The sequence below is a fragment of the Panthera tigris genome, chromosome F2 (assembly GCF_018350195.1).
Source record: "Panthera tigris isolate Pti1 chromosome F2, P.tigris_Pti1_mat1.1, whole genome shotgun sequence".
In the NCBI taxonomy this organism is placed as follows: Eukaryota; Metazoa; Chordata; class Mammalia; order Carnivora; family Felidae; genus Panthera; species Panthera tigris.
Genome location: NC_056676.1, coordinates 53964318 through 53991811, shown reverse-complemented (window position 1 = coordinate 53991811; position 27494 = coordinate 53964318). Strand labels below are relative to the sequence as shown.

At 36.2% G+C, this 27494-nt stretch overlaps 1 protein-coding gene across 1 annotated transcript in view; it reads right to left on the bottom strand.

The window, feature by feature from the left end:
- Positions 1-27494, bottom strand: part of PKHD1L1 (PKHD1 like 1) — a 158151-nt gene that overhangs the window by 71149 nt on the left and 59508 nt on the right. Inside the window, exons 30-47 of the mRNA XM_042973164.1 lie at positions 26729-26850; positions 25004-25136; positions 24101-24296; positions 21875-22017; positions 21363-21467; positions 20467-20655; positions 19489-19659; positions 18236-18459; positions 16469-17453; positions 13185-13433; positions 12394-12543; positions 10307-10481; positions 9174-9330; positions 8114-8270; positions 6337-6416; positions 5768-5897; positions 4332-4461; positions 859-1100 (exon numbers count right to left, since the gene is read on the bottom strand). Of these exons, the coding sequence (XP_042829098.1) occupies positions 859-1100; positions 4332-4461; positions 5768-5897; positions 6337-6416; positions 8114-8270; positions 9174-9330; positions 10307-10481; positions 12394-12543; positions 13185-13433; positions 16469-17453; positions 18236-18459; positions 19489-19659; positions 20467-20655; positions 21363-21467; positions 21875-22017; positions 24101-24296; positions 25004-25136; positions 26729-26850 (3738 nt within the window). The remainder of the gene's footprint in view (positions 1-858; positions 1101-4331; positions 4462-5767; positions 5898-6336; positions 6417-8113; positions 8271-9173; positions 9331-10306; positions 10482-12393; positions 12544-13184; positions 13434-16468; positions 17454-18235; positions 18460-19488; positions 19660-20466; positions 20656-21362; positions 21468-21874; positions 22018-24100; positions 24297-25003; positions 25137-26728; positions 26851-27494) is intronic.

The window sequence follows — 27494 nt, the reverse complement described above, 5'->3', positions numbered from 1 at the left end:
CCCTAAGGTACATATTTCAGCATTTTTCAAAGATACTAAATAAATATTTGACTGGTTAAATTAACACTAATAAAGACATTTTTTTCTTACTATCTCTGAAGCTTTGCCCCAATATTTGGAGATTAACATAATGCAAATCCTATATTTGTATAGCACTAGAATATGCATATTGCCACTTAATTCCTATAACTACAGTAAGTAGGCAGAACAGGAAACATTCTTATTTTAAACAGGATGATATTAGGTTTCATGAACTGGAATCAGAATGTAGGTTATGTGACACTGAATCCAGAGAACCTTTTCTAATATAACCCACTGAAGAAAAGTCTATCTTTAAACCATATTTCTTAATATTTAACTATACATCATATTGTAATGGTATTTTTATTACATAAAAGCATCTATCTATTATCTCTCTATCTATATATACACGCATACACACACAGGCACACATATAAGAACTGAGGTAAGCTGTGGAATCATTTCTTGTCTAATGACACTTGAGTGGAAGAGACACGTCTCTTCAGGACCAAAGTGATTAACTGCTATTGCTTGACTCCCTGGCCATCCCATTGCCCTGTCCCCGAGATCACAGAGGCCTATGTTGAGGTGGAGTCTCCATCAGCCTATATCCTAGAATCATAACAATGAGCATATTGGACACGTGCACATGAGTGAGAAATAAACCTTTCTCATTTTAAAGAGAAATGCCATTTGAGGTTTATTTAGTACTAGAGCATAACCTAGTATGCTCTTTCAATAGCAGTTTTTAACTGGGGGTGATTTTTCTCCCAGGGAGCACTTTTACAATGTCTGGAAACAATTTACAAGCTGACACACTCAGGTTGCTAAAATTACCAGTGTCAAATCCATCAGGACATGCTGGAATTTTGTGATTCCACTCCATAGTATCAGATCCTCTTATTAAAATATTCCTTGTGAGAATTCCAACTTCCGCTCTTGCTTCAAACAGAGTTCCATCAGGGAGTGTGACAGTGATTCCTAAGTGTGTGTAATTCAGCGGGTCAGTGAGCACTACGTTTGTGCCATCAGCAGATACGGATGCAATGGTGCGTTTTTCATTCTCTCGTTGACCGTGTCTGTAAAAATTTCAACAAAAACCCTTCCAGATTAATCTAAATCAACATAATCTTGTTTCAGTGCATTTGTTTTATGCTCTCTGAACACTCCATCTATAAACTAGGAAATTTTTAAATGTCTTACAATATTCTGAAGAGGAATTCGAAAATGGTGTTTAACTCTTTCTTAGAGTGAGCAAATTTTATAAATGCATTTCAATTAAATAAATATGTTCCCAGTGCTGCAGTTGTTTAGAGAGAACTGGACTAATTCCTATAAAGTATTCAAATAAGCCATTCACTTAAAACTTTGAAGATCACACTCAGTGGTCCTCCACTGCGAATGATTATATCTGCCCATGAGACATTTGGCAATGCCTGGACACATTTTCGGCTGTCACAAATGGGGGTCCGACTAGCATCTAGTGGGGAGTGGCTATGGATATTTCTAAACATCCTATAACACAAGGGGCTACCCCACACAAGAAAGACTTGTCAGGCCCAAAGTGTCAACAGTGCTGAGGTTGATAAGCCATTGGAAGTTTCTGAGTAGGGGAAAGACAAGACTGAGGGGAAGTATATGAAGTCTTATTTCTACCACTTCTTCAAAACACCTCCAATTCCAGCCACAGCGAAAGGACCTCTCGATTCTATAATATACTCACTCATGTATTCAGTCATTCAGCAAACATTTATTGAGTGTCTAGCTGGTTTTCTAGGCACAGAGCGAAGGATGCCAAGTAGAAAGTACCCCTGACTTTACAGAGACGTGTGTGCCCGTGCCTGATTGTGTATTATCTACTGAAGTGTGTGACTGGTGTTTTCAACAGAGGTAAGGTTAGGGGAGTTATTTCTGTGTCTTCCTGACCTTCCCTTTTGACTCATCTCTCCCTTGGCAAATCTTTTTCCTCTTTTAAATACTAGTTCAAATGACAACGTCACATGCAAACTGGGTAAAAAGACACCTCTCTCAACTTTCCCAGCCCTTCTTCTGGATTCCCAACACACTCTACCTCATGCCCTGTCAGTGCCCACTATTGCCACACTGCCGGCCCATCATGTCTGCTGTGGCTCTCCTATCTGCTTCTTCGTCCTTTCCACCACCTGGCTGCTCCTGCAGGTAAGGCACCCAGAGGTTAAGTCATTTTGTGTGCTGAGCGCTTAGTACAGTGCCTGTCACAACTCAGGAACAGTGTTTGATTGATTTAATAAATTAATGCAGAACGAATTAGTGAGGGGAGGAAAATAGAGGAGTGGAGCCCACATCGGAAGGTGATCTAATATTCCAGGTGTGAGGGACAGAGTCTAAATTAAACTAAGGGCAGGGAAAGCTGATGGAAGAGACATTTCAAGGGCAGGACCCAAAGAACGTGGTGATGTGCAGGAAGTGACAGATACTGATAGTCAGAAAGTCACTGGGAAAGTTTTTGTGAAGATCAAAACTAGACTGTAAGGGCTTAAGGGGAAAAAAAGGATAACAACAATGCAATGAAAAAAATGGGCATAATATTTAAGCAAATTAATCATTTTTTTAAGCAAAATGGAAGCAGCTAGAAAAGATAAGAGAATAAAGTTATTTTTCAAGACAGTGAGTGGTTGGAGAAAGCCAAAGTACAAAAGACTCAGAGAAGGAACTGTGGGCAAAGGAAGCCATGGGGAGGTGAGGATTAATGATGCTTGAGCTAAGGGTATACCAAGAGCGTAAGATCCCTTAGGCGATATAGGAAAGGGATTTAGGATGGCCTCTCCCAAATTCTCTTGGATTCAGATGATACACAGATTTCTTTAGAAAAGAAGGTTCTACAAAGCATTTTAATATGTTATGTGCACCTGAACACAATTTTTATGCCTTTGTAATAATCTCTAACATTTATACAGCACTTACTTTGAGCCAGTTTCACTCTGAGTGCCTACACATACTAACTCATTTAATTCTTACAATAACTCTGACATAGACACTATTAGCATTCTAGTTTTCCTGAAGTACAGAGATGAAATACTATGGCTGCAGACCTGGCAAGTGGTATTGCTGGGAAATGGGTCCAGGCTGACTAATTTTAGTAGTTTTCTCAACCACTTGCTTTTACAAATTCTTAAATACAACGTATGAATGAAATAGTAAACAATGAGTTCAGTTTGGTGGGAAACTTCTTAATTCTTGTTCCTTAAAATTAAATACCTCTAAGCTAAATTCTAAATTTACCCTGTTATTTCACACAGAAAAGCTATAAACAAGAACCTTCTATTCTACTCGGAAGCCCTCTCATTTTGCTGCTTTTTATTTTGCCATTATGTAATGAAAATTTCTTCCAAAGGCAGGAAAAAAAAGGGCACTTATAAAGCTAAGTATATACTTAACTCTTCCTAACATCTGCAAGTCTATTTTTAACTTGGAAAATGGCAAAATCAAAATGCCATCTTGAATTTTAATTCTAAATTGAGTCACGACCTTAACATAATTTAGCTGTTTCTTACCATAAATTACTACTTGTTACCTGATAAGCATGACCATACCCAATTTTGCTATTACCCATAATTTGTACAATAAAGCAAAAATAAAGCTCTTTCTGCTCCCTTTCCCCACCAATATTCTTGGTGTAGCTGTATTATTTTTATTCTTTTTATTTCTCGTTTGCTAATACATATAATTAAGCAGAAATTCAGGGTCATAGGCCGTTTCAATTGTAAAATGTCATACATGTAAAAGGTCGTGTTAATCATCACTCAATCTGTAATAATTTCTTCTCTTTGTTTCAATCATTACTAACAACCTTGCTCCATGGGAACCACTGCTAAGACTGTAACATATGAAAGAGTTCCCCAGCAGCCTGACAACGTGTTCTCTGGTGACCCCAAATAAAGCAGCTCGTTTACATTTTTGCATTCATTAATGTATTTAGCTAAAGCTCTAAGTCAGAGGTTTTAAATGACTTAATAGCAGAATGCTTTTTTCAAGCAAAATCTTACATGGGAATCTATCTGTGAAAAACAACTAAAATATTTCATTAGTATACATTTTATAGGTTCAAATTTATACTTTTTCCTATTAGAAATTAACCAATTAAAACAACACAGTGGTGTTCAACCTGATGCTAACATTTAGCAAATACGTACTTGGCTATTTATATTTCTTTATTAGAGGTTTCAAATTTAAATCAAATAGTTGTAGACCTTCTGGATCATCCCTCTTTTGCAGAGTTAAAAAAAATCTCTATTCTAAATCAAAGTTATCATGCCCAGAAGACATCATACCTGTGACCTGTGCTTGCGATTACAATCTTATCGCCTGGTTTCCAAGTTACTGCTTCTTGTAAAACCAAAGTCCTTTCCCCCGCCTTTGCTGTATGAGCCAGACGAGTCCAGATCACAGAAACAGGCAGACCTGGAGCCAACAGACAAACTGAGTCTTTCTTTCTTTTTTTTTTTAATTTTTAAATCAGTGTTTATTTTTGAGAGAGAGAAAGATTCACAAAGCGCAAGCAGGGGAGGGGCAGAGAAAGAGGGAGACATAGAATCCAAAGCAGGTTCCAGGCTCTGAGCTGTCAGCACAGAGCCTGACATGGGGCTTGAACTCACGGACCATGAGATCATGACCTGAGTTGAAGTCAGATGCTCAACCAACTGAGGCACCCAGGTGCCCCCAGACTGAGTATGTCTAAAGACGTGTTTTCTTGCATAGTGAGAGCTTTATGTATTTTTCATATTTGCCTGGATTGAATCAACTTTGGAAAGGTTCATTTTACCTTGGCATTTTATACCTTTCTCAAAAAAGAAAAAGAAATATTTGGAATGCTTGCTTTATAAAAGTAACAATTACATTATGATAACATGTGTGGGTCTATAAAACTAAAAATCATCCTTCTGCAATGATATACTCCATTTAAAACAATCATCTTTATAAAAACACAATATAAATGTGATTTGATACTATTGTTAAAACAGGCAGCAGCCTATTACCTTTGCCATTGTTGATATAAATTGCTTATATTGATAATCTAGAGACAAATGAAATGTGTAAAGTTCTGAAAATTACATTATTTATTTAGCACAATGCAGGGTGACAGTTATTATCATAATAGGGATTGTGTTTATACATTCTAAATTTATGAAAGAAACAGATTATTGCAACATAGAAGACTTTAACATAAAAAGGATTCACACCATGCTTCCTTTAAATAAGTAAGCCTGATACCTCAAACATGATCATAATCATTTTTATTTGCTGGTAATTTTCCAGAATATAGTCATATAGAAGTACAACTATAAACTTATATTTTAGAAAGAGCCCATTTTAAAATACAAACATTAGAAGTTACAATCTTCTGCTTCCAGACTTAATGCCTTTGTATATAGACAAATGAAAGCAGTAATAATCACTATGTACTCTGGTAGGTGCTGAAATAGGCAAAAGGTGTTGTGGGAACACATACAAAGGAAGAAGCAGAACGGTGTAGAGAAGATCCAGAATGGTGTCCCCAGGAGTGACTTGGGTTGTGAGTTTTGGTAGTAGGAAGGGCTGACCTGCCCTGGATAAGGGGAGGGCAGAGATAAAGAGGAACAAAGAGGGGACATGTAAAGACAGGAGAAGCTTGGCAAGTTTTCCTTTAGAGAGTTGTCAGGAGGGTTATCCCTTGTTTCCTGCCTAGTATCTCCTGGACCAATTCCCTGAGCCCTTTTGGCTGCCCTACCATGCAGATCCAGGATTCCCTCTCGCACAGCCAGAGTTTTGGTGCCATATACTGGGAGCTCAGGAGATCGCAGGTGCCCATGCAAGGTAATGACCGCCCTGTGTTGAAACGGGGATGCTTCTGTCCCAATCTGCAAGGGATTTCACAGGCATCATTTGGAAAGTTAAGTCAATATCCACAGTTTTAACCACTTAAAAAGTAACCCTTTCTTTTGAGAAATTGATTGCTCGGTTGTTAGTATCTTTCTTCCAGAAGATAAACCTTACATTTTCTAGTCAGATCTTTGGAAAGTATACTGATTGACTTTAGCCACATTTCAGAGCTATTATTTTTTTCTGTTCTATTTAAAATTTGGCTCTATGATAGTATGCTATTCTCTTCCCATTAAAAGCACAAGAACACTCTGGAAGACATTTTCCCAAAAAGGGGATTTTACACTAGTAATGGAGACCTACATAAAGATAAACTTGTGAGGGCTTGTTATAATTAACCATCCATTTTACAAGTGGTATTTTACAAAGAGATGGAAAGAGGTTAGCAAGGATTCCATATCAGTTTCTCTCGTATACCTGAAGAATGCCTCCATCTGTAATTAGAATATTTTCTGCCTGGAGTTCAATGTCAGCTTCATCAAATATTAGAGTTCCACCTGTGAACCATACAATTTTGAAATATAACAAAGGAATTATTAAAAGCTATTTATCAAATTACACATAAAATTTTAATTTCTTATTCTTTTTTTAATGTTTATTTATTTTTGAGAGAAAGAGCGGGCATGTGCGTGAGTGGGGCAAGGACAGAGAGACAAGGAGCAGAGGAAGCAGGCTCTGTGCTGATAGCAGAGAGCCCAATGCAGGGCTCAAACTCACAAACCGTGACATCATGACCGGAGCCAAAGTCAGACACTTAACGGACTGAGCCAGCCCTAATTTCTTATTCTTATCCGCTATCACTATGCATGTCACTTTCACTTCAGCTTTTTAGCAATATAAAATACAAAAATTTCAGACAAGACCCAAGAGTTGATGGAAAATTAAATCCCTAGACAGATTATTTTCCTTTGACCACTGTTATTTTCTACGCTTTTAAATAGTGCAGCTACATGTTCTATAAACACAAGTCTTCAAAATATAAATTAAGGCCAAAAACAATTAAAATTAGGGGTACATGGGTGGCTCAGTCAGTCGAGCGCCCAGCTCTTGATTTCAGCTCAGGTCATGATCCCAGGGTCATGGGATTGAGCCCTGCACTGGGCTCCATGCTGAGCATGTATTCTGCTTAAGATTCTCCTTCTCTCTCCCTCTGCCCCTCTCTTCTGCTTGTGTTCTCTTTCTCTAAAAAAAAAAAAAAAAAGAAAAGAAAAGAAAAGAAAAGAAAAGAAAAGAAAAGAAAAAGAAAAGAAAAAGTCAAATTAAATTAAACTAAAAATTAAAGAAAAGCACTTTTTATAGAAATCATTACAATGCTGACATTAGCTCTGAACTCCTATCCACTAATTTGCACCAGCAACACCTAGAGCCTGACTAGCATTATGAAAGAATGTGCTGAGATATATTTTTATGAGACTGATGTAAATTTGTGAACAGTAAACTTTACTTGTCCAAAGGTCCAAGAGTTAATAACTTCAAATACTTGAAACACACTATTATCCTGGAAGTTAAAACAAAAACAAAATACAAAGGTTTTTGAGCAGCTAAAGCCATTATGGCAAAGTTGATACCTGAAAGCCCAAAACATTTTACTTTCACCAAACATTGTTGCTTTTACATGCAGTTGTAACAGTTCTGGTTATTTCCTCCTCTGTACTAATGGAATATCAAGAAGCAGAGAAAAGCCCAAGTACAACGAAAGTAGTTTGAAAGACAAAGGTGAGAGTCACAACCTGGCACCCAATGGGAGTTGGGGTGGTCATTTAGCATAGAATTTAGCAAATCTCTCTGATTTTATAACCCCTGGGGCCCACTATACCAGTCCTTTTCTGAATGGGAAATACCTTTTACTATTGTGATTCACCACATGTGGAGAGGCATAGGCACATGCACATACATTATTATTGAAACAAAAGTTTCACAAAACAACATTTAACTTTAGAAGGTGCTTACCCATAAGAAGGCAAGACACTCTGATATTTTCCATTCCATTTCATCAAAAGATTATGGTTACAACACACTAAATAACAGCATACCACAAATGGATTATAATGTTCAATTTAAAGAACACAGTATTCCATATTGTATTAAAAACATCATACCACTATAAATATTCATAATCATGAGTTTTAATTAAATTTTATTCACAGAAATATTCCATAGACAGAATCTAATAAGCAGGTTGTCAGAAATTTACCCTGAATAAGCAACATTTTCAGAATAGGTGTATTTTGATCCAGCAAAATTGTCTGTCCTTTTGTAATAACAACTAGAGACCCTTCCTCGGGGGGAGATTTTCCTCCCCATGAGAAGTTGGAAGACCAGGCATCGACATACAGGAAGTCAGCATCATCCTGTAATAAAATACGAGAAGCTTTTAAATACAGACGTTTTATCAGAATGATTCATTCAACTTCTCAAACAAGAAGGAACCTAAACCAGGAAACATTTTCATTAGTAACAAAGTATAATCTACCTGATTTTTTTTTATTTTTTGTTTTTTTAATTTTTTTTAACGTTTATTTATTTTTGAGACAGAGAGAGACAGAGCATGAACGGGGGGGAGGGTCAGAGAGAGAGGGAGACACAGAATCTGAAACAGGCTCCAGGCTCTGAGCTGTCAGCACAGAGCCTGACGCAGGGCTCGAACTCACGGACCGCGAGATCATGACCTGAGCCAAAGTCGGACGCTTAACTGACTGAGCCACCCAGGCGCCCCTACCTGATTTTTTTTTTTAAAGTTTTAAGTGTTTATTTATTTTTGAGAGAGAGACAGAGACAGAGCGCAAGCAGGGAAGGGGCAGAGAGAGGAGACACAGAATCTGAAGCAGGCTCCAGGCTCTGAGCTGTCAGCACAGAGCCCAGTGCGGGGCTTAAACTAACAGACTGTGAGATCATGAGCTGAAGTCAGACACTTAACTGACTGAGACACTCAAGTGCCCCAAGTTTAATCTACTTTAAATATGTCACAGCTGTCTGTAGGTTTATTTCACAATAATTATAAAGTGAAAAATCAATTACCAATTAGCCTACAATCCAGAATAAGTAAAAACCTGAAATCATAAAATATTAATAACAAGCAACAAAAACATGTTACTTTAAATTTAGCATAGTTACATTTCAGTTATTTTTTGGAGACATTAACAGAGTACAAAGTCCATTAACAATTATGTCATCTCCCATAATGTTTTCTATTTCTCCTTTCTCTTCTACTTTTCTATTACTGTCATTAGTACTATACTCAACAGCACCTTTACCAGTTTGGCCATGCCATTGCTCCTGATGTTGACGTTAACTGGAGCCCACCCTGAAGGGGTGTGGGCATTTGTCACACAGATGATATACGTCTTGTTGGAATACTCAACATCACATTTGGCTTCAGCTATGGTGATGTGAACATCCTGCATATTTTCACTGTAAATAAAAAAGGGGACAAACAAAACACTGACTTTCTTCCCTCAAATTTCTAGGTGACATTTTCAAACCCTATTAATGATATGCACTACTGCAAAAATAATGCAAATACTCTATGATCCATCAAAGTGCAGACTGACACTTTTTTCAATAGCAAGTCTTCAAACTATGTGTTAAGAAAAAAAGTAAACAGAGATTAAGAAGACAGGACATAAAGCTGTACAAATTAGCAGGCATTCCAGTGCTGGGAGAAAAACTGCCTGGGTTCAATTTATTGAAAGAATCCATGTTGGTCTCTAAAGAGCCACTTTTGGTAGAGACTTTCAGGGATCCTTCTGTTTATGTGATTATTTTCACTAAATTCAAAGACTTCAGAATTTAATATCCATGTAAAAATTCAAGTCCAAGGTCTTGAGAAATTAAGTACTTGAGAAATTAAAATTGCCTTCTATGATGTAAATGATCTGCGGTTTTGAAGTCAGCCTTATCCACTTGAAGAATAATGACAGTGCAGTATATAAATTTGAGCCAAATAATGAATATGTTTAGGAAGAAGGAATCCGGCCACTTACAATGAAATGGACATGATGGAAGACATGTTTCATCAACTCAGTGAAGCAGATCATGGTTGGTGATGAGATAGTGGGGGAAACATAACAAGATGTGATTTATACTTGGGGTCTGACTAGGATTTAGGGCAAGTTATTTAACCTAATTTCAGTCTCCTAGCCATAAAATGGGATAAAAATATCTAAGATGGTAAGGCAGGAAGTTTCTGTGGGGTAGGAAGGTGACTGACATGGAGTAAGTAGTTGATAAATGTTGGCTATTAGTACTAGGATGTGCCTCAAGCATGACTTCTGAGCAGATGGGTACACATTACGTGAGTATTTTAAGCACTGTCCTTGCATAGGAGAAAGGAAGAGTGATGCCTTGAGCTTATACACACCGATGTATGTGTGTGTGAAGACAGTACCTGAAGCCTGATCCCATGATGGTAAGTGTGGTGCCCCCTGCTGTACTGCCTCTCTTGGGAGATAGTTCCGTGATGAGTGGAGTCAGTGACATGGCATACGTAAAAGGGGTCGTGGACTGTGACAAATCCTTCCCATTGACCACACTCACTTCACAGGCTTGCTCAGGTCCTCTGCCTATGAGAAGAGGATCAAACTGAGGACAGCTCTGCCATCAGGCCCTTATTCATTTCCAAAACTCCCATTTTCAATAACATCTTCCTTTCCCTGTAATCACTTCCAATATACACAGGCTATTTTTCAATTAATAAGGATCTCTAGCAATAGCCAAAAAATGTCAAAATTCATGCATGTAGTCAAAGAGAAAACCCCTTAGACCCTTTACTGGAGACTCTTACTGTAGATGATGGTACAAACCTCCCTGTGGTTTCCAGCCCTAGAGGATGCGACACCACAAATCAGAGCAGGAAGGGAGGGAGAACTGGTAAGACACACAGGCTGAGAGCAGCAAGGACTGACAGCTGGAAGTGAGCTAAGAGACAGAAAGAACACAGACACCTGGTACGAAAGTGTACAAAGAAGCAGAGCTGGCATCAAGACAGCCCCAAAAACCTCGACAAATCTTGACAGCACTGTTGCATTAAAAAAAAATCAGCATATAAACTGATGTTGAAATGATAAATAAGCTCATTCATAAAAGTGTTATATTTTCTTCAATATTCTTTGTTTAAGAAGTCAGGGGTGCCTGGGTGGCTCAGTTGGTTAAGTGTCCAACTTCGGCTCAGGTCATGATCTCATGTTTCGTGGGTTTGAGCCCCATGTCTGTCTCTGTGCTGACAGCTCAGAGCCTGAAGCCTGCTTCGGATTCTGTGTCTCCCTCTCTCTTTGCCCCTCCCCCACTTGGACTCTGTCTGACTCTGTCTCCCTCTGTCTCTCGAAAATAAACATTTTTTAAAAAGTCAGAGAAGAAGTAAAAATGTTTATAAAGACTTCCTCAAATTTTGTTAATTTTTTTTAAATGTGTATAAACCATATTTTTTATTCACCTAGAGCATTCCTTTTGTTTCATCTTAAATTTCACTGGATAATTAAAATGTGTTGTGTACTTAAAATACCAGATGTTTAAACTTCACAATAATACGATAACCCAAGAATTAGGGTTAATAATATTTCCACTTAATAGATGCATGAACTGAAATAGAGTTCAGTTACTTAACTGAGGTGACACAGTAAGTGGAAAAATGAAATTCAGGGGCTCCTGGGAGCCCGGGCTCTTAACCACCAAATAAAAATAAATAAGAGTAATAATAATAACAACAGCAAATCACATCTCATGTTTCAGATATCATTCCATCCACTTTACATACATTAACTTATTAAACCTTACAATAATAAAGTAGGAAAATGTGATTATTCTCAGTTTATAGATGAGGAAGCTGAGGCACAGAGTAGTTGAATAACCTGCCCAAAGACACAGCTTGGGTTTGAATCTCGGCAATGCATTATCACGGTTTACACTCATAACCATTATACTTTCCTATCTTTAACGGAAATCTAACAGTTCAATAGGAATTAAAAATGTGTTCTCCATTAGGCATGCTCAGTTTACCTGATAAACTGAAAAACCACAATTTATTATAAACAATTTAATCTAGCCCAAAGGTCATGAGTCTTGAAAGACATATAAACCTAGAAAACAAAGTTCTACAGAAATTGTTTAAAATGAGGACAGTCAGAGGCGCCTGGGTGGCTCAGTTGGTTGAGCGTCCAACTTCGGCTCAGGTCATGATCTCACAGTTTGTGAGTTTGAGCCCCACGTCGAGCTCTGTGCTGACAGCTCGGAGCCTGGAGTCTGCTTCGAATTCTGTGTCTCCTTCTCTCTCTGTCCCTTCCCCACTCATGCTCTGTCTCTCTCTGTCTCTCAAAAATGAATAAATGTTAAAAAAATTTTTTAAAGAAATTTTTTAAATGAGGACAGTCATAAAGGTGATTCAATTGCCTCCAAATCTTAGAAGAAGAAATTTAGACTCTGATTTCTTTAACATTAGCCATTTCTCAGAGACTGCCACTCTTTTTTCTGACTACTTACCATTATTACGTGGAGTTTTACATAATAGTGTTGTGTAATTGGATTTAAGCCTGTCAACTGCACATTCTGAGCCACACACTAATATAGTTGAGGTCTGTGGATTAAACCCAGTGCCTGTCACAGTCATGGTCTGACCACCACCAAAGCTCCCTAATAAAGAAAAATAAAAGGGAAAAACACAGCTAATGAAATGAAAACCTCCTCTGTGTACATATTTCAAAACCTGAAATGGAAGTAAATTATAATAAATGAAATGATTCTTAGAACTGAAATTATATAGTATATATTATATTAATGCAACAGAATTCCTTTTGATGGTATTAATTTAAAACCTTTACTGAGTAAACATTACATCCTGTCATTTATTTCAACTACTTCTAGGAACTAAAATTTTATTTACCAGAGATGTCAAAAGGAATTTCAGAGTAGTCAAAACATAAATGCAAAATTACTATTTAATTAAGAGTACCTTGATTATACTTTCTATAACCACTAAAATAATTTTCAAATAGAAAAAAATATTTATGTATTCGTAATTATAGGTCAGTGACGTCTAAATATGATTTTATAAAATTATGTTAACACTAAGAGAAATATAGGCAGTAAATGAATATTTTGAAGTGATTCATTGATACATGCACATGTTTATTTGATGGATAAACCAAACTATCTTCAATGCGTTATAGGAACTACGAATCTTAGCAGTGTTTAAAGAATATTTTTTTAAATAAGATTAAGTGTTTACTGAAACAATATAAAATATTTTTAGGTTCCTACACATTCATGGCTACCTTGGCTTGGATGAATATTCTGAATAGTAAGTGGGTACTCAAATACAACTGTGGACACAGCAAAGCCTTTTGTCTTATGATGCATCATGACAGGATAGGTGCCACCAGCATGATCTCCAATGATGCACTGCAATACACTATCATTGACCATGGTTACATTACACTGGATGTTGTTTATCATCACGGAAATTTCCAAGATATCAATACCAAAATTAGATCCAGTGATTTGAATTTGGGTTCCTGGTGGACCTTTAAAAAAAAAAAAAGAAAACAATATATCCAGTACTTATATATGCATTGAAAGATATACTTAATTACTTCCATAAACAAAATAATATCCAGTATTTTAAAGCTTAAAAAATATTAACAAAATACAAAGTTTTGCTATACCATATATTATAATCTATAGTATATTTACTATAAATTATCTCAACATTCATTATTTTCCAGCACATTGTTATTCTGCTATTGTTAATGTTAATTCAGGCTACTGCAGAAGAGGGGAAGAGAGAAGAAAAAGATTTAGAATTAAGAAGTATGAATGCCTGGGGCACCTGGGTGGCTCAGTGGGTTAAGTGTCTGACTCTTGATTTCGGCTTAGGCCATGATCTTGTGCTTCATGGATTCAAGAACCACGTCAGGCTTTGCACTGACAGTGTGGAACCTGCTTGGAATTCTCTCTCTCTCCCTTTCTCTCTGTCCCTCCCCTGATCATGCTTTCTCTCTCTCTCTCTTTCTCTCTCTCTCTCAAAATAAAAAAAAAAGTATGAATGTCTGAGCAGGGTGGTGAGTTGGAGTATATCTTATGAATGAGGCTTAGAATTTTTTATTTTTAGTACTTTCCTGATATTGGCAACTCTTTTGAGGATGGATTATTTTTCTTAATTTAAATATTTTCAATATATATACTTGATAAACAAATTATGATAGGTAAGATAGTAAATACAGAAACAAGGAATTAATTTAAAGAATTATAGATGAATGTTGATGCCTTGAATAAATGCACAAAGAACAAAGTACTTCAATCCTTCTTCCTTTTCACAAAAATGCATTAAGGGCATTAAACACATGGAATTTTTCATAGTTCATCCAAATGAATGCCTTCATATTTAAAGAATAAGTGAATAGATATTAACCAACATAACTTGTTACACATAGAGTCATCAAATAGTAGGCTGATTTTAATTCAAGTAGTAATGGTAAAAATGGCCATATAACTGACCGTAGTAAAGACCACTGACATTTAAATGGTCATTTTAAAGACCACAGAAATTAATAAGATCTTTCATGTTAGGAACAGTTTTAAGATACAAGCCAAAAAAATGATTTTTTAGTCTTAAATTTTTAATTTTGTCTAGCATTTTCACCTTTCAAATGGAAGTGTTGTTCTAAGTTTGATCTATTGCCTATCTCTTTGGTAAATAAAGCAGCTCAGTTCTCCCTTGTCTGCAAGTTCCATAACTTCAAATACATTGCTTGAAAGAGACATTCAGGGGTGTCTGGGTGGGTCAGTATGTTAAGAGTCTGACTCTTGATTTTGACTCAGGTCATGATCTCACGGTTCCAAGAGTTTGAGCCTGTGCTGCTTGGGATTCTCTCTCTCCCTCTCTCTCTGCCTCTCTCCTTCTCTCTCTCTCTCTCTCTCAAAATCAATAAACTTTATTTTTAATTTTTTAATTTTTATTTTATGTTTTATTTATTTTTGAGAGAGCACAACTGGGGGAGGGACAGAGAGAGAAAGACAGAGGATTCTAAGCAGGCTGTGCACTGACCACAGAGAGTCTGATGCAGGGCTTCAATTCACGAACCATGAGATCATGACCTGAGCCAAAGTCAGACTCAACCGACTGAGCCCGGCAGGTGTCCCTAAATAAACCTTTTTTTTTTTTTTTTTTTTTTTTTTTTAAAGAAGGATACACTCAGGCAAAAAGATGGAACAGAAATGGCTCACAGAAATACAAACACATGCCAATATCCAATTCATCATTTGCAATGATTACAAATACATGGGGAAATGTATGTTATTGCTATATTAATGTTCGCTTTAAAAAAAAATTCCTAAATGAGAAAACTTAATGTATCAAAGAAAATTTCACTAGCAAACTTCTCGAAGGGAGAGAATACATCTTACCCAAACCTGGCACATTTTCTGGTAATATAAACTTAAAAAGATTATTTTTAAATAGCCTTTTAAAAGGGTAACATTTAGGGGTGCCTGGGCGGCTCAGTCAGTTGAGCGTCCAACTTTGGCTCAGGTCATGATCTCGCGGTTTGTGAGTTCGAGCCCCGTGTCGGGCTCTGTGCTGACAACCCAGAGCCTGGAGCCTGCTTCAGATTCTGTGTCTCCCTCTCTCTCTGCCCCTCCCCTGCTCATGCTCTGTCTCTGTCTCTCAAAAATAAATAAATGTAAAAAAAAATTTTTTTAAGGCTAACATTTAATTATTTTCTTATTAAAGTTGCCATTCTAAGTTACATTTTATGAATGAATTTATTTAACCTTATCAGGTAGGTACTTGCATGTATAAGGAAACTAATATTTAAAAAAAATTTGTCCAAAGTTGTATTACTATAAATTAGAAGAACCAAGATTTGAACCTAGGCATCAAGGCCATGTTCTCACCTTTACACTATAGCTGCCTCTCCAGAATTCATTATGTAGATGATAAGCATTCCAACACCTTGATTATCAGAAACAGCATAGAATAATGACAAAAAAAAATTAAGAAGACATCTCAATCTATTCTTAGCTTAGAAAAATGAGTTATGCTAAATCCTTATGCAAATCTTATTTCATAATATTTTTTCCATCTGAATGGGCCAATTACCTTCTTAAAAAGTACTCTGTTGAGTTAATAAGTTAGTATTCAATTGTAGCTTCATGGAAACAAGATACATAGAAAAAGTCTCAATGTTTAGTAAGATCACCTACCCCTGAATTTTAACAGTTGTTTCCTGTGCCATACCAGCATTAATGACATAAATTATCAATTCAACTCCTAGATACCCATCTATTTCTTCCTTATTTTGAAATTCAGGTCATGTTAATGGGGATTTTGTTTCAAAATAGAAGTTGGAATTTGACTAAAAATTTCATCGTAAGAATGTGCAAAAAATAATCACAAAACGGAAACTACACAGAACTCAAATCCCATGTATTAATTGAGTTAAGTGGATTGTCTAAGAACACATCTTAATAATCACAGATAAACATTATTCCATTTCTACACTAGTAAATATTACTGATAATATCATATCAAGACAATAAAAGGAAGGCATTGGAGTACCTGTCCTTGGATCAATTTCTCTGAGAAGCGGAGTATCCTCCAAGGTGTATGTAAATGACAGAGCTGGATAAGCAACTGTATTAACGGAGATCTTCACATCGACCCTCCCAACCATCCCTGCTGGGGTACTGCAGGAGACTTCACTGGAGTTGACAGAAATAATTTCACAAGGTTCATCCCCAACAGTGACTGTGGTGTTGCCTGGATAGAAGCCATTTCCTGTGATCACCAAAGGAGTTCCACCAGCAATGCTTCCAGAAATGGGTGTGACAGATGCAACTGCTGGGCTGCTAACAGTAAGGTTCCCCAGAGCCACACCTTTACTTCCCACCACAACACTAAGAGGATGAAGTCCAGCTGGGAGAGGACTCACCAGCACGGTGATGTTATTGTCATTAACATCTATTGCTCTGACCTGTTGGTTTCCAATGAAAACAGCAATGTCTTCCAAGGCAGTGCCAAAACCGTCTCCTTCAATAAGAACTTCTCCAGGTCCTTTGATGGAGTTTGGGAGGATTCTTGTTATGAAAGCAGTGATACTTTCTGAGTATGAAAAGCTGCAGTTTCCCTGACACTGGGCAGGCACTCCATGTATTAGAAGATCCACTTTCACCAGCTGTTGGGGAGCGGGAGATGTTTCACACTCAATGGCTGTGTAATTTACGGACAGAACTTTACATGGCAAATGACCCATAAAGACTTCTGCACCTGCAGAAGAAACCGCAAATCCAGAGCCTTTTATGGTCACTCTGGTCATTCCGCTAGTTGATCCTGCATTTGGCAGCACCATGTCGATGTTTGGCAAAAGTACAAAACGCCCATCAGATTCACTGGACAGCATATTGAGAGCAGTGCCCAGGTTGTAGACAGTTAATGTGACAATTTCCCTGATGCCAACGTCCATTGAGTTTTGAGGGTCGATATGACAAATAATGGAATTATCACTACTTTCTTCTACAATACAGGGGTAGCTACCAATCGTAACCTGAAAATAAGATGAATATGGAAACAAGTCAATACATTACTCTGGAGTGAACTTAAATTTTATATTAACAGCAACTGAATTTTAAAAATTTAATCATGTGCAAACTTTTTTCCTCATAAAACTGATTTGGGGGGCTGATTAAAGCATCTCTTGGATCAATCTTAAAACTAAATTATGACCATACATGAATGGTCATAGCTACATTATTCATAATAGCCAAAAAGGTGAAAACAATCTAAATGCCCATAAATGATAAATGGATAAATACAATGTGTATACTATATAATGGGATATTATTCAGCCATAAAAAGGAATGAAGCACTGATAAACATAGTATATAACATTGAAGAACCTTGAAAACATTACACTAAGTGAATAAAGCTGGTCACAAATGACCACATTATTATTTATACATTCTATTTTATTATTATTATCATTCTATTATTTATACATTACTCAATTATTTATAAGAAAGGTCGAGAATAGGGAAATCCATAAAGACAGAAAATAGATAATGGTTGTTTGGGGCTAGAAGGGTTGGAGAGGTTGGGGATAATGTCTAAGGGTTAAGGTAAAATGTTCTAAAATTGAGTGTGGGGATAGATACACAATTCTGTGAATATACTAAAAGCTATTGAATTATGCACTTTCAATGGGTGAATTGTATGGTATATGAATTATATTGCAATAAAGCTGTTAGGAATTACGTTATGAGGTTATGGATGAAACATTTTCCTTTTATTGAGTACACAGTAGTAAAAAGGAGATCATTATATTCTTACCTTATTAGCACATGTGAGATTACTGAAGCCACATCCAGTAATTGTTATCAATTCATGTAGTGTTCCAGCGGATGGACTAATGTTGCTTATAGATGGTGAAAAACAACTTGAAAGCTCAAAGACCAATCTATCTGAATTTTTAACCCCAGTATTGTTCAGGCCACACTGGGGTTCTGTTGCTAGGCAGTCTGTCCCAGAGCTTCCCAAGTGCAAACTCACAGGTCCTTTAGATAAAAAGAACTACCTGTAAGTCATGTATAAATATTCTAAAACAAGAACCGTTCTCAGAATGCATTACTCTTTATTTTAATGGTGGTGGCTTATACTCCATTAAAACTTTTTCTTTTCTTTTGTTTTAATGACAAGACGGGCTCAGGAAATACAAAGTTAAACTAAAGACCTGGACAAGGATGGTGCAGTAAAGAGAGAAAAGTGAATATAAAAATAATTTCCTTTTCAATGTTTCTAAAGCCAGATTCTATAGGGAAAATAAAACACTAACATCATTTCACATCTTAATATATTTTGGGGCACATACAGAGGGTCAGAACCTTATTTTTTATTTAAGTTTATTTATTTTTAAGAGAAAGTGTGAGTGGGGGTGGGTGGCAGAGAGGCAGAGAGAGAGAGAAAAGAGAGAGAGAGGGAACCCAAGAATACTCTGCACTGTCAGCACGGAGCCTGACATGGAGCTGGAACCACAAACTGTTAGATCATGACCTGAACCGAAATCAAGAGTTGGATGCTTAACCGACTGAGGCACTCAGGTGGCCCATTTTTTTTTTTTATTAGAGAGAGAGAGAGAGAAAGAGAGAGCATGATTGGGGCAGACGGACTGAGGAAGACAAGCAGAGAGAGAGAGAGAGAGAGAAAGAGAGAGAGTGAATCTCAAGCAGGCTCCATACTCAGTGTGAAACCCAATGCAGGGCTGGAGACTTTGACTCTGGGATCATGACATGAGCCAACACTCAACCAACTGAGCCATCCAGGTGCCCTCAGAGTGTCATAACTTCTTCACACTACATCTCATTTGAGGCACACAAGGATTCTGGGAGAATGGTAGGACAACATTAACATGGGCCTCATTTTATAGAACAAATTCCAGTCTTAGAACAGTCCAGATTTATTCAAGGTCGTGTGGTTGGTCAGAGACAGAAGCAGTGTTAGACCTAGTCATCAGCCTCCTCCTCCAGAAAGGTCACATACACCCTGGGTCACTGGAGTAACAGAGTTTCCATCTTTAACCCTCTTACCTGGAGCGTATGTAGCTTCAGTGCTACCCACAAACAGGTGCAGGGGAATGTGCCTGGTTTCAGCTGGTAAAACATTAATGACTCCTTGGAGAAAAATAGAGCGAGACTCATCAACATACCCGCTGCTATAATAATGGATTCCAGGTGAAGTAAATTGGTAAGAAAATGAACCTGCCATAAAATAAGATTGTATGTAATAAATACAAGCAATTAATGCATCCTCAAAAAGAAATTTCAAATGATCATTCAAACACACATGCAGATGACAGGTTTATTATTTTTCATGCACATGACATTTCAACAGGAAGTAGTAAAAAAATGATTCACTGGTTATAAAAGAACCATCTTGTATAATGAAATTACATTCCAGGAAGACAAGAGCCAGCATTAATTTTTCTAGAAAACCACGTTAAGTATGGCATAACTTACCAAATTTTAAAGAAAAACTCAACATGCAGTGAAAAATAAACAATACTTTGTGTTCATGAGAAAAAGTTCAAAGTGATTATATATATATATATATATATATATATATATATATATATATATAAAACAAAACAGGCAGTCTAACAGTACACTTTACACTGAATTGTTCTAGGAGAAATACTGATTTTAAGGCTGATTCCAATCGACAGAAGTTTGTTACTTGCTACTAGTTTGGTGTGATTAAAACATACTCCAGTTTTCTTTGTATTTTGCTTATCTCAATACTTTTTCAATTGGTTGGTTATTCCAGAATGAAGAAAGACATTTCTGATATCAGAAATCATCTCTGATATACAAAATACATTGCTTACATTCACTTATAATAGGTTTATAAATTTTTAATGTTTTTACTATAGCAATACAATGTCAAATAAATCATTTGTGTATTTATACATATTATTTATACAAAAGTATTTTAAATATAAACAATATCCTTTTATTATATCTAGGAAAAAGAAACATAACACAAAATTCAACAAAGTGGAAACATACCTGATGCAGACTTTTCTCTTCCATTCATAAATCCTTTGCCATCATAAATTACACTTCCAGGACTGGATACAGAGAAAACCCTGTATCCTATTCCCCTGAGAAATGGATGTGTTTGCCAATGCCATGTCACTGTGTCTCCCACAGATACATTTAAGACTGATGGTGACCAGGCATAACCTAATCCATGTACTAGGAGCAAGAATTGAGACACATTTTTAAAAGAAAAAAGGAAAAGGAGTAAAAATTCTCAATAATTATCTTTGCAAATATTGCATTTTTGTACAGCTACTAGCAAAAAACTCTTTTAGGCTAACATCCTAAATTTTTTATGTGCATAATTTAAACATGTAACAAAAATAAACAGAAATAATGGAAAGTATGATCATGAGAAGCTAAGGAAAAAAATAAGCCACTCACCTCCAAAACTGATGATCAAGAAACAGTTTGAAAAAAATCAGAAAGTCAATAACAAGTTGTTCAGAAATGTCACATGGAATGTTTTTTTAAAGCTATGGTCAATTTTTTAAACATAATTTTCTCAGGCATAGAGGCATGCGAAAATCTATATAACGTCAATTTGAATATTTATTTAGGGACCTATGACCAATAACAAACAACAGACACTCAGTAGGTTTGGGACTGCAATAAAATCGAATGGCGATTCCTCATCTTGGCAATTGTAGTCTAGCGTTTTAGACTCAAGTCTACCACTGGCTCATTCTATATGTAGCCCCCTATGTCAAAGAGATAAAGTATAGACAAATTACTGACCAATTATAGAAAGAAATAGCAATATTTATTCTCTGAATACTTTGAAGTATTAAATAAATGAAAATAAAATCAATATCAGGGTAAAGTGCTTCCATTATTTACAATATACAAATGTTGGCTGATACCTGAATCTTCTCCACTGTTGGTAATCCTAAATGTATTCCCTGTTGAATGAAGAATACATTTTATGACATTTTCTGATGATGAAATCACACTGCAATGGAAGGACCCTAGAAAGAAAAAAGATGGGGGAAATTTTTTCTCAAATGTTTTTTGTAAAATATAGAAATGAAGTATAAGTAGTAAACAGTAAAGGAGCCACAAAAACTCCACATTATGTAGCAGGATCTTTGATATTTTTCTGATAGTTATCATGTTTGTGTACTGATTATTTTTACAACAGAGACCTTAGCTTTTTAAAGTGTTTTATATGCATCAAATGTAAAATATTTATTAAAATTAAAAAAGTTACTCAATTTCTCTTTACTACCTTAACCACACTTAACTTTTTATACACTAATAGAAAAATAACGTTTCCATGATTGAACAGTATTTGTGTAATAACTCAGCACCTATAAGCACATCCTTTACAGTGAGAAAAAGGGATAACACTCTTTGGTGAGGATGAAACTCTTACCTAAGAGCACAGTGTTCTCAGTCGGTATTGTGCTGAACCCCACGCCCATAATAGTGACTTCAGTTCCACCATATAAAGAGCCTCTCTGTGGAAACATAGTGGTCACTTCCAAAATATACTGTATAGAAGCATTTAACTTATCTCTGCAAAAGAAAAATTGGTAGATGTTTCAGTGACTTTTCCATGGCGCCCTGTTGCTAAACTCTTATTAGAATAGGACTCATTTCAAAGGAGGAAGAAGTTGAATATTTAATTAGACATTACTTTTTCAAACTAGATAATCTGATAATTATCATGGCTTTAATTTGGTTGGATGGTTTGTATGTATGTGTGTATATATATAATAATATAATCATATAACATATGTAACAACATACTATATATATAATCATAATGTATATAATAATAGGTTTTCCCTAACAATGAAAATTAGTTTTCTGAAAACCCCATGGCAGAATAATTTCAGATGGAGGAACTTAAAATATTGTGAAATAAATATGGTTATGAGAACTGAGGTCACAAGAAATATATGCTATCGTTTAAAATATTTTACATATTCATTACAGTAAAACATAAAGGCAGCATTCATGATCTGTAAGAGTATAGAAATGAAATTCCATACATTTCATTTAAGAAATAGGACGCCTGAGTGGCTCAATTGGTTAAGCATCGACTTTGGCTCAGGTCATGATCTCACCATTCGTGGGTTTGAGCCCTATGTCAGGCTCTGAGCTGTCAGCACAGTGCCTGCTTCATATTCTGTCTCCTCTCTCTCTGCCCCTCTCCTGCTCATGCTCTCTCTCTCTCAAAAATTAAACATATAAAAAAATTTTTAAAAAGAAATAAAAGTTGTATGCAACTAATTTGAATTTATTATTCTATATATGTTGGAAACTTGTCATGATCTCCCTTCCCACTATTTCAATGAGAGAGTTTTAAATTTGTTTTGCGTTGTTACAGACGATGTGTCTCCGAGGAGGTCATGCTGTTCTGACCTGATACACAGAAGTAGACTCCTACATCCTAGCTCTCACCATAAGTAAAATGAGTCTTTGTATTAACTTTTATTTCACTTCCTCTATGCAACTGAATTGCTATTTATTTTTTTATTTTTATTTTTTTATTTGAGTAAGAGGTTGGGGGAGAGGTGCAAAGGGCAAGAGAAAGAATCTTAAGCAGGTCCATGCCCAGTGCAGAGGCCAACATGGGGCTCAATCCCGCAACCCTGGGATCATGACCTGAGCTGAAATCAAGAGTGGGATGCTCAACCCACTGAGCCATCCAGGTGCCCCTGGATTGGTATTTCTTAAACTGCCAGTGAAACACCCAGCTGTGTATGCTATCAATTCTATTCATTATCTCCATCACGCCAAAAGCACAAACCAGCTGCCCTGTTAATCAAAGGGGGGATGTAGTTCTGGGGTTCGTTCGTGGTTGCTCTTGCTCATCTTCCTTCACCTCAAGATTCTGCTGCGATAATCTCTCCTCCTATTCTGACTTCAGCTTTACCTGCTTTTTTCTTAATTCCTAAATTTTAGTTTTCTCTTTTTCTAAGTATCTAAACCAGTACTTTCCTTAGGCCAGCACTGAAATTTTACTTCAAAATTTTAACAAACAGCTTCCAGGAAGAAAATAGTGAGAAGTTACCTACAGGAAAAAGCTGGAGAAAGATTCTCTCCATCCTCTCCTTCAGATGGCCAGCTCCTACCCATTTCTTGGCTTAACTGTCACCTTCTAGAGAATGCTTTCCTGTCCCTCAGGAAAAGTCAGTGCTTCTACTATATGCTCTTACAGATCTGCAACCTCTTATTCATAGCCTCTTTCATACTTATAATTAAGTTATTGATGTAATGTGTTTGAAATCTGCCTCCCCAACAAAATTGTGGGTATTATTAATGGCAGAGGACATGTCCCTCTTATTCTGCACTATGAATTCAGCAGTGAACAAGTAACTAACTGCTCGGTAAGTATTTCCAGAATGAATGAAAATATGTGATATATACACAAATCTAGTTCTACAGAGAATCCTACAACATAATCTGAATTGTTCTCAAAACTAAGCACGTATTGCACTTTATATTTTCAGAATCTTTTGCAAAAGGAGATAGAGATGGGTGAAGAAAGCAACTGCAAATATTAGAAGATGAATGGCTACTTCTTTTCTTATCCCAAAGCTGTTAGCCCCATGTGTCCCACAACCCCATGAGTTTATGGTCATTACTATACCTTGTTGATGCAAAACCCCAGTTTCTGACTTCTACATAGATATCATGTTTTCCAGGAGACAACTTGGGCAAAAGACATCTAATATCTGTGAAATTCCAGTGAAAAATCTGGCAGGGTCTTCCTCCAACATACACCTCCACGTTTTGTGCGAGTTCATTGCCAAAGTTATAACCCTTAACTGTTAAATTAACTTCTCCTATTATTTTAAAAGAGAACAGAAGTTTTAGAAGAAGATTCCACTTATTATGTGGCATAAAATTTGCATATTAAGTAAATGAACTAATTTCTTATCTTTCATCAGATTTAGGAAATCCTAACGCTTGCAGGGGCAAAAGAAAAATCAGTGCAAGAATTGATATCTGCCATATGGAGATAAAATTCATATCTAATTGTTTCACAGAGGAAAAAAAGATGGCAAAGTACTTTCTAAAAAACTTAATATTTTTCTCCTTATCACACATGTTCAAAGTGAAATAATAATAGACTAATAGAACTTGTGGCTGGTTTTGCTTTAAGAAAGAACTGGGTGGCCCAGTTGGTTGGTTAAGTGTCCGACTTCAGCTGAGGTCATGATCTTGCAGTTCCTGAGTTTGAGCCCTGCATTGGGCTTTTTGCTGTCAGCACAGAGTCTTCTTTGGATCCTCTGTATCCCCCTCTCTCTACCCCACCCCCATGTATGCTCGATTTCCCTCTCTCTCTCTTGAAAACAAATAAACAATAAAAAAAACTGCAGGAGAAACTATACTTCAAAAACCTTTCTAGAAATAGTTTACATTTATATATGTGATGTATATGTATGTGTGATGACGTATGTATATATATCTTACAAACATGCATCTTACATATACATATATATCTTTCATGCACATGTCAAATGACTGATCTCATTAAAATTTTCCTTACCTAGTATTGTTCGTACTTTTGGACTAAAATCAGTTATAACCGGGGTCTGCAAACAGTTATAACTATAAGCATCCTTTGCTGAGGCTTGAAATCCATTGGTAATAACTGAAATATCAACTGTACCCTCAGTTCTCTGAAATAAGAAGAAAAAAATTAGAAAATATTCAATGTTGAGATGAAGAAATCTGATGGCTAAAAACAACTAGAACCATTCAAAATAAACTGCTGAAGATGTTTTGTTTCAAAGTTGTGAATCAGAATCAATTTTCAGATATTTAGAAAGCTGTGGTGTCAAATGCAGGCTACGTGTTTTAATGTTTTAGATAAAGGTATATGATGTACTGGTTTTGAGGGAGGTTATGACCAACTTAAATGTATCTATATTACTGGATTCCTAAGGGCTCTGCAATATAGTTAAGATGCTCTGGACAAGTGACTCTTTTAAATTAATAAAGCATAAGATACTAAAAGTTTTGACATTTTGCTCTTAAAATACACTCATGTAATCTATTCCTCTTCATTGACAAATCACATTATTATATCTTTTGCTGACTTGGATTCACAATGCAAGACGAATACTTGGACCCCTAAGAAAAACGTTTGGTGTTCTCACTGATAGAGGACCTACAGATTTCCCAATTAGGAAAAACAGTTTTTCCAGCACGTAGTATTTGCTTAATGCACACTCAGCCTTTAGCTGAAACACAAAATCTAAACAATGTTTTCACTTACCCTATCCTCCAGATTCTCATCATCATTCGGTCCAACACATGCTCTAATTTACTCTTCCTATAGATTTCAACTACATAATACCCCCACTTAGTCTGCTAAATTTTTTTAATGTTAATTACCGTATCCAGCATCTTTGTGCACATAATAAACAAACAAGAGTCTTGGTTTAAATTTAAACACTATTTTTTAAGAGAAAGAACAACAATTTAGTGCTAAGATGCAATATTCCACAAGGAACTTCACATGGGGGTGTTTTTTTGGTATTAGATTTATGTATTTATTTATTATCAACAAACTGAAACTTTAACACATTTAAAATATATAGTCCTTAAAAAAACCAAAAGATTTGCTTCTCTGAATTTTTTTAGACTGTTAGTGCTAAGGTTCTTTCATACTTAGATTTACCTGATCAACTCTCTTTCATCCTTCAAGCTCTGATAGGCCATCTATTTTTCTGTGAAACTCTTCTGACAGCCTCTCCTCGCTCTATTTTATTTTTACTTTGTTTTACTTCTTTTTAAAAAATTTTTTTTTGACATTTATTCATTTTTGAGAGACAAACAGAGTGCAAGTGGGGGAGGGCCAGAGAGATGGAGACACAGAATCTGAAGCAGGCTCCAGGCTCTGAGCTGTCAGCACAGAGCCTGATGTGGGACTTGAACACACAAACTGCAAGCCGAAGTCGGACGCTTAACGGACTGAGCCATCCAGGCGCCCCCAGTTTGTTTCTACTTCTATTATTTCAAATCGAACACACTGTTTAGTATTGGTTTCTATGTCTGTCTTTCTAAATGTTAGGTATCTAGAATGTGGATATAATACTACCTATTTGGATCTTAGCAGAAAGATGCTGAAGAAATAATTGTGAAGGAACGTTACTATAATGCTGCAGTTCCTAGGTAAATATGTCACTTGTTTAAACTTCTCCTGAGATGTCCCTTAATTCATTAGTTTTCAGAAAAAAAAAAAAACAACTAAAATCAGATGTCTTACTTTTGGTGTTCTGCAGGTTATCTTATTCAAATCCCCTTCAATCACATTGCAGGTTTCATTTCCAACTAACACCTTTGAATTTTCATTAAAACCAAATCCAGACAGAGTCAAAAGAGTACCACCTTCATAAGGAAATGACAACAACAATAACAGGTCAACAATACCAAAAGGAAACTTTGGGAAGAATCTAACTCATCCTTCAAGAATTTTCTTATCATCCAATGGATGGGTCGTCAAATAGATCAAGGACTAGGCTCAGTGTGTGTAATCACTGCCACATAGTATAGCCTGAGCTCTGAAGTCCGGAACCATAAAGGAAACTAGGCTAAGTGATTTAATGAAATAACAGATTTGCAAACCAACATCTGTTTTGGGGCATTACTATCAACTGCTATTTTCTATAGTGTCTTCTTCATTCTAAAGAGAAATTATGCTGGTTTTATATGCTCAACCATTTTGTGTTCTGAAAGTGAATTAAGACTCTCAATGAAATTAAAGTCAACTAAGACTCTTACCAAATCCCAAATTTTATTATCGCTAAGTAAAAGGGAAACTCAGAAATAATCCCAACAAAATAAAAATACAGTGAAATAAAAACACAAAACACACCAAAAGAATCAAGACCAAGGCAAAAATCCCAAACTAAGGGAAATGAAGCAGGACAGGAAAAATGTGTTATTTTTTTTTCATCTTCTGCGTCAGGCTTCCTTTACCCGATTTGTTCCTGGAACTTTTTCTGGGTCAAGTAGCTCCATTGAGACTGTGG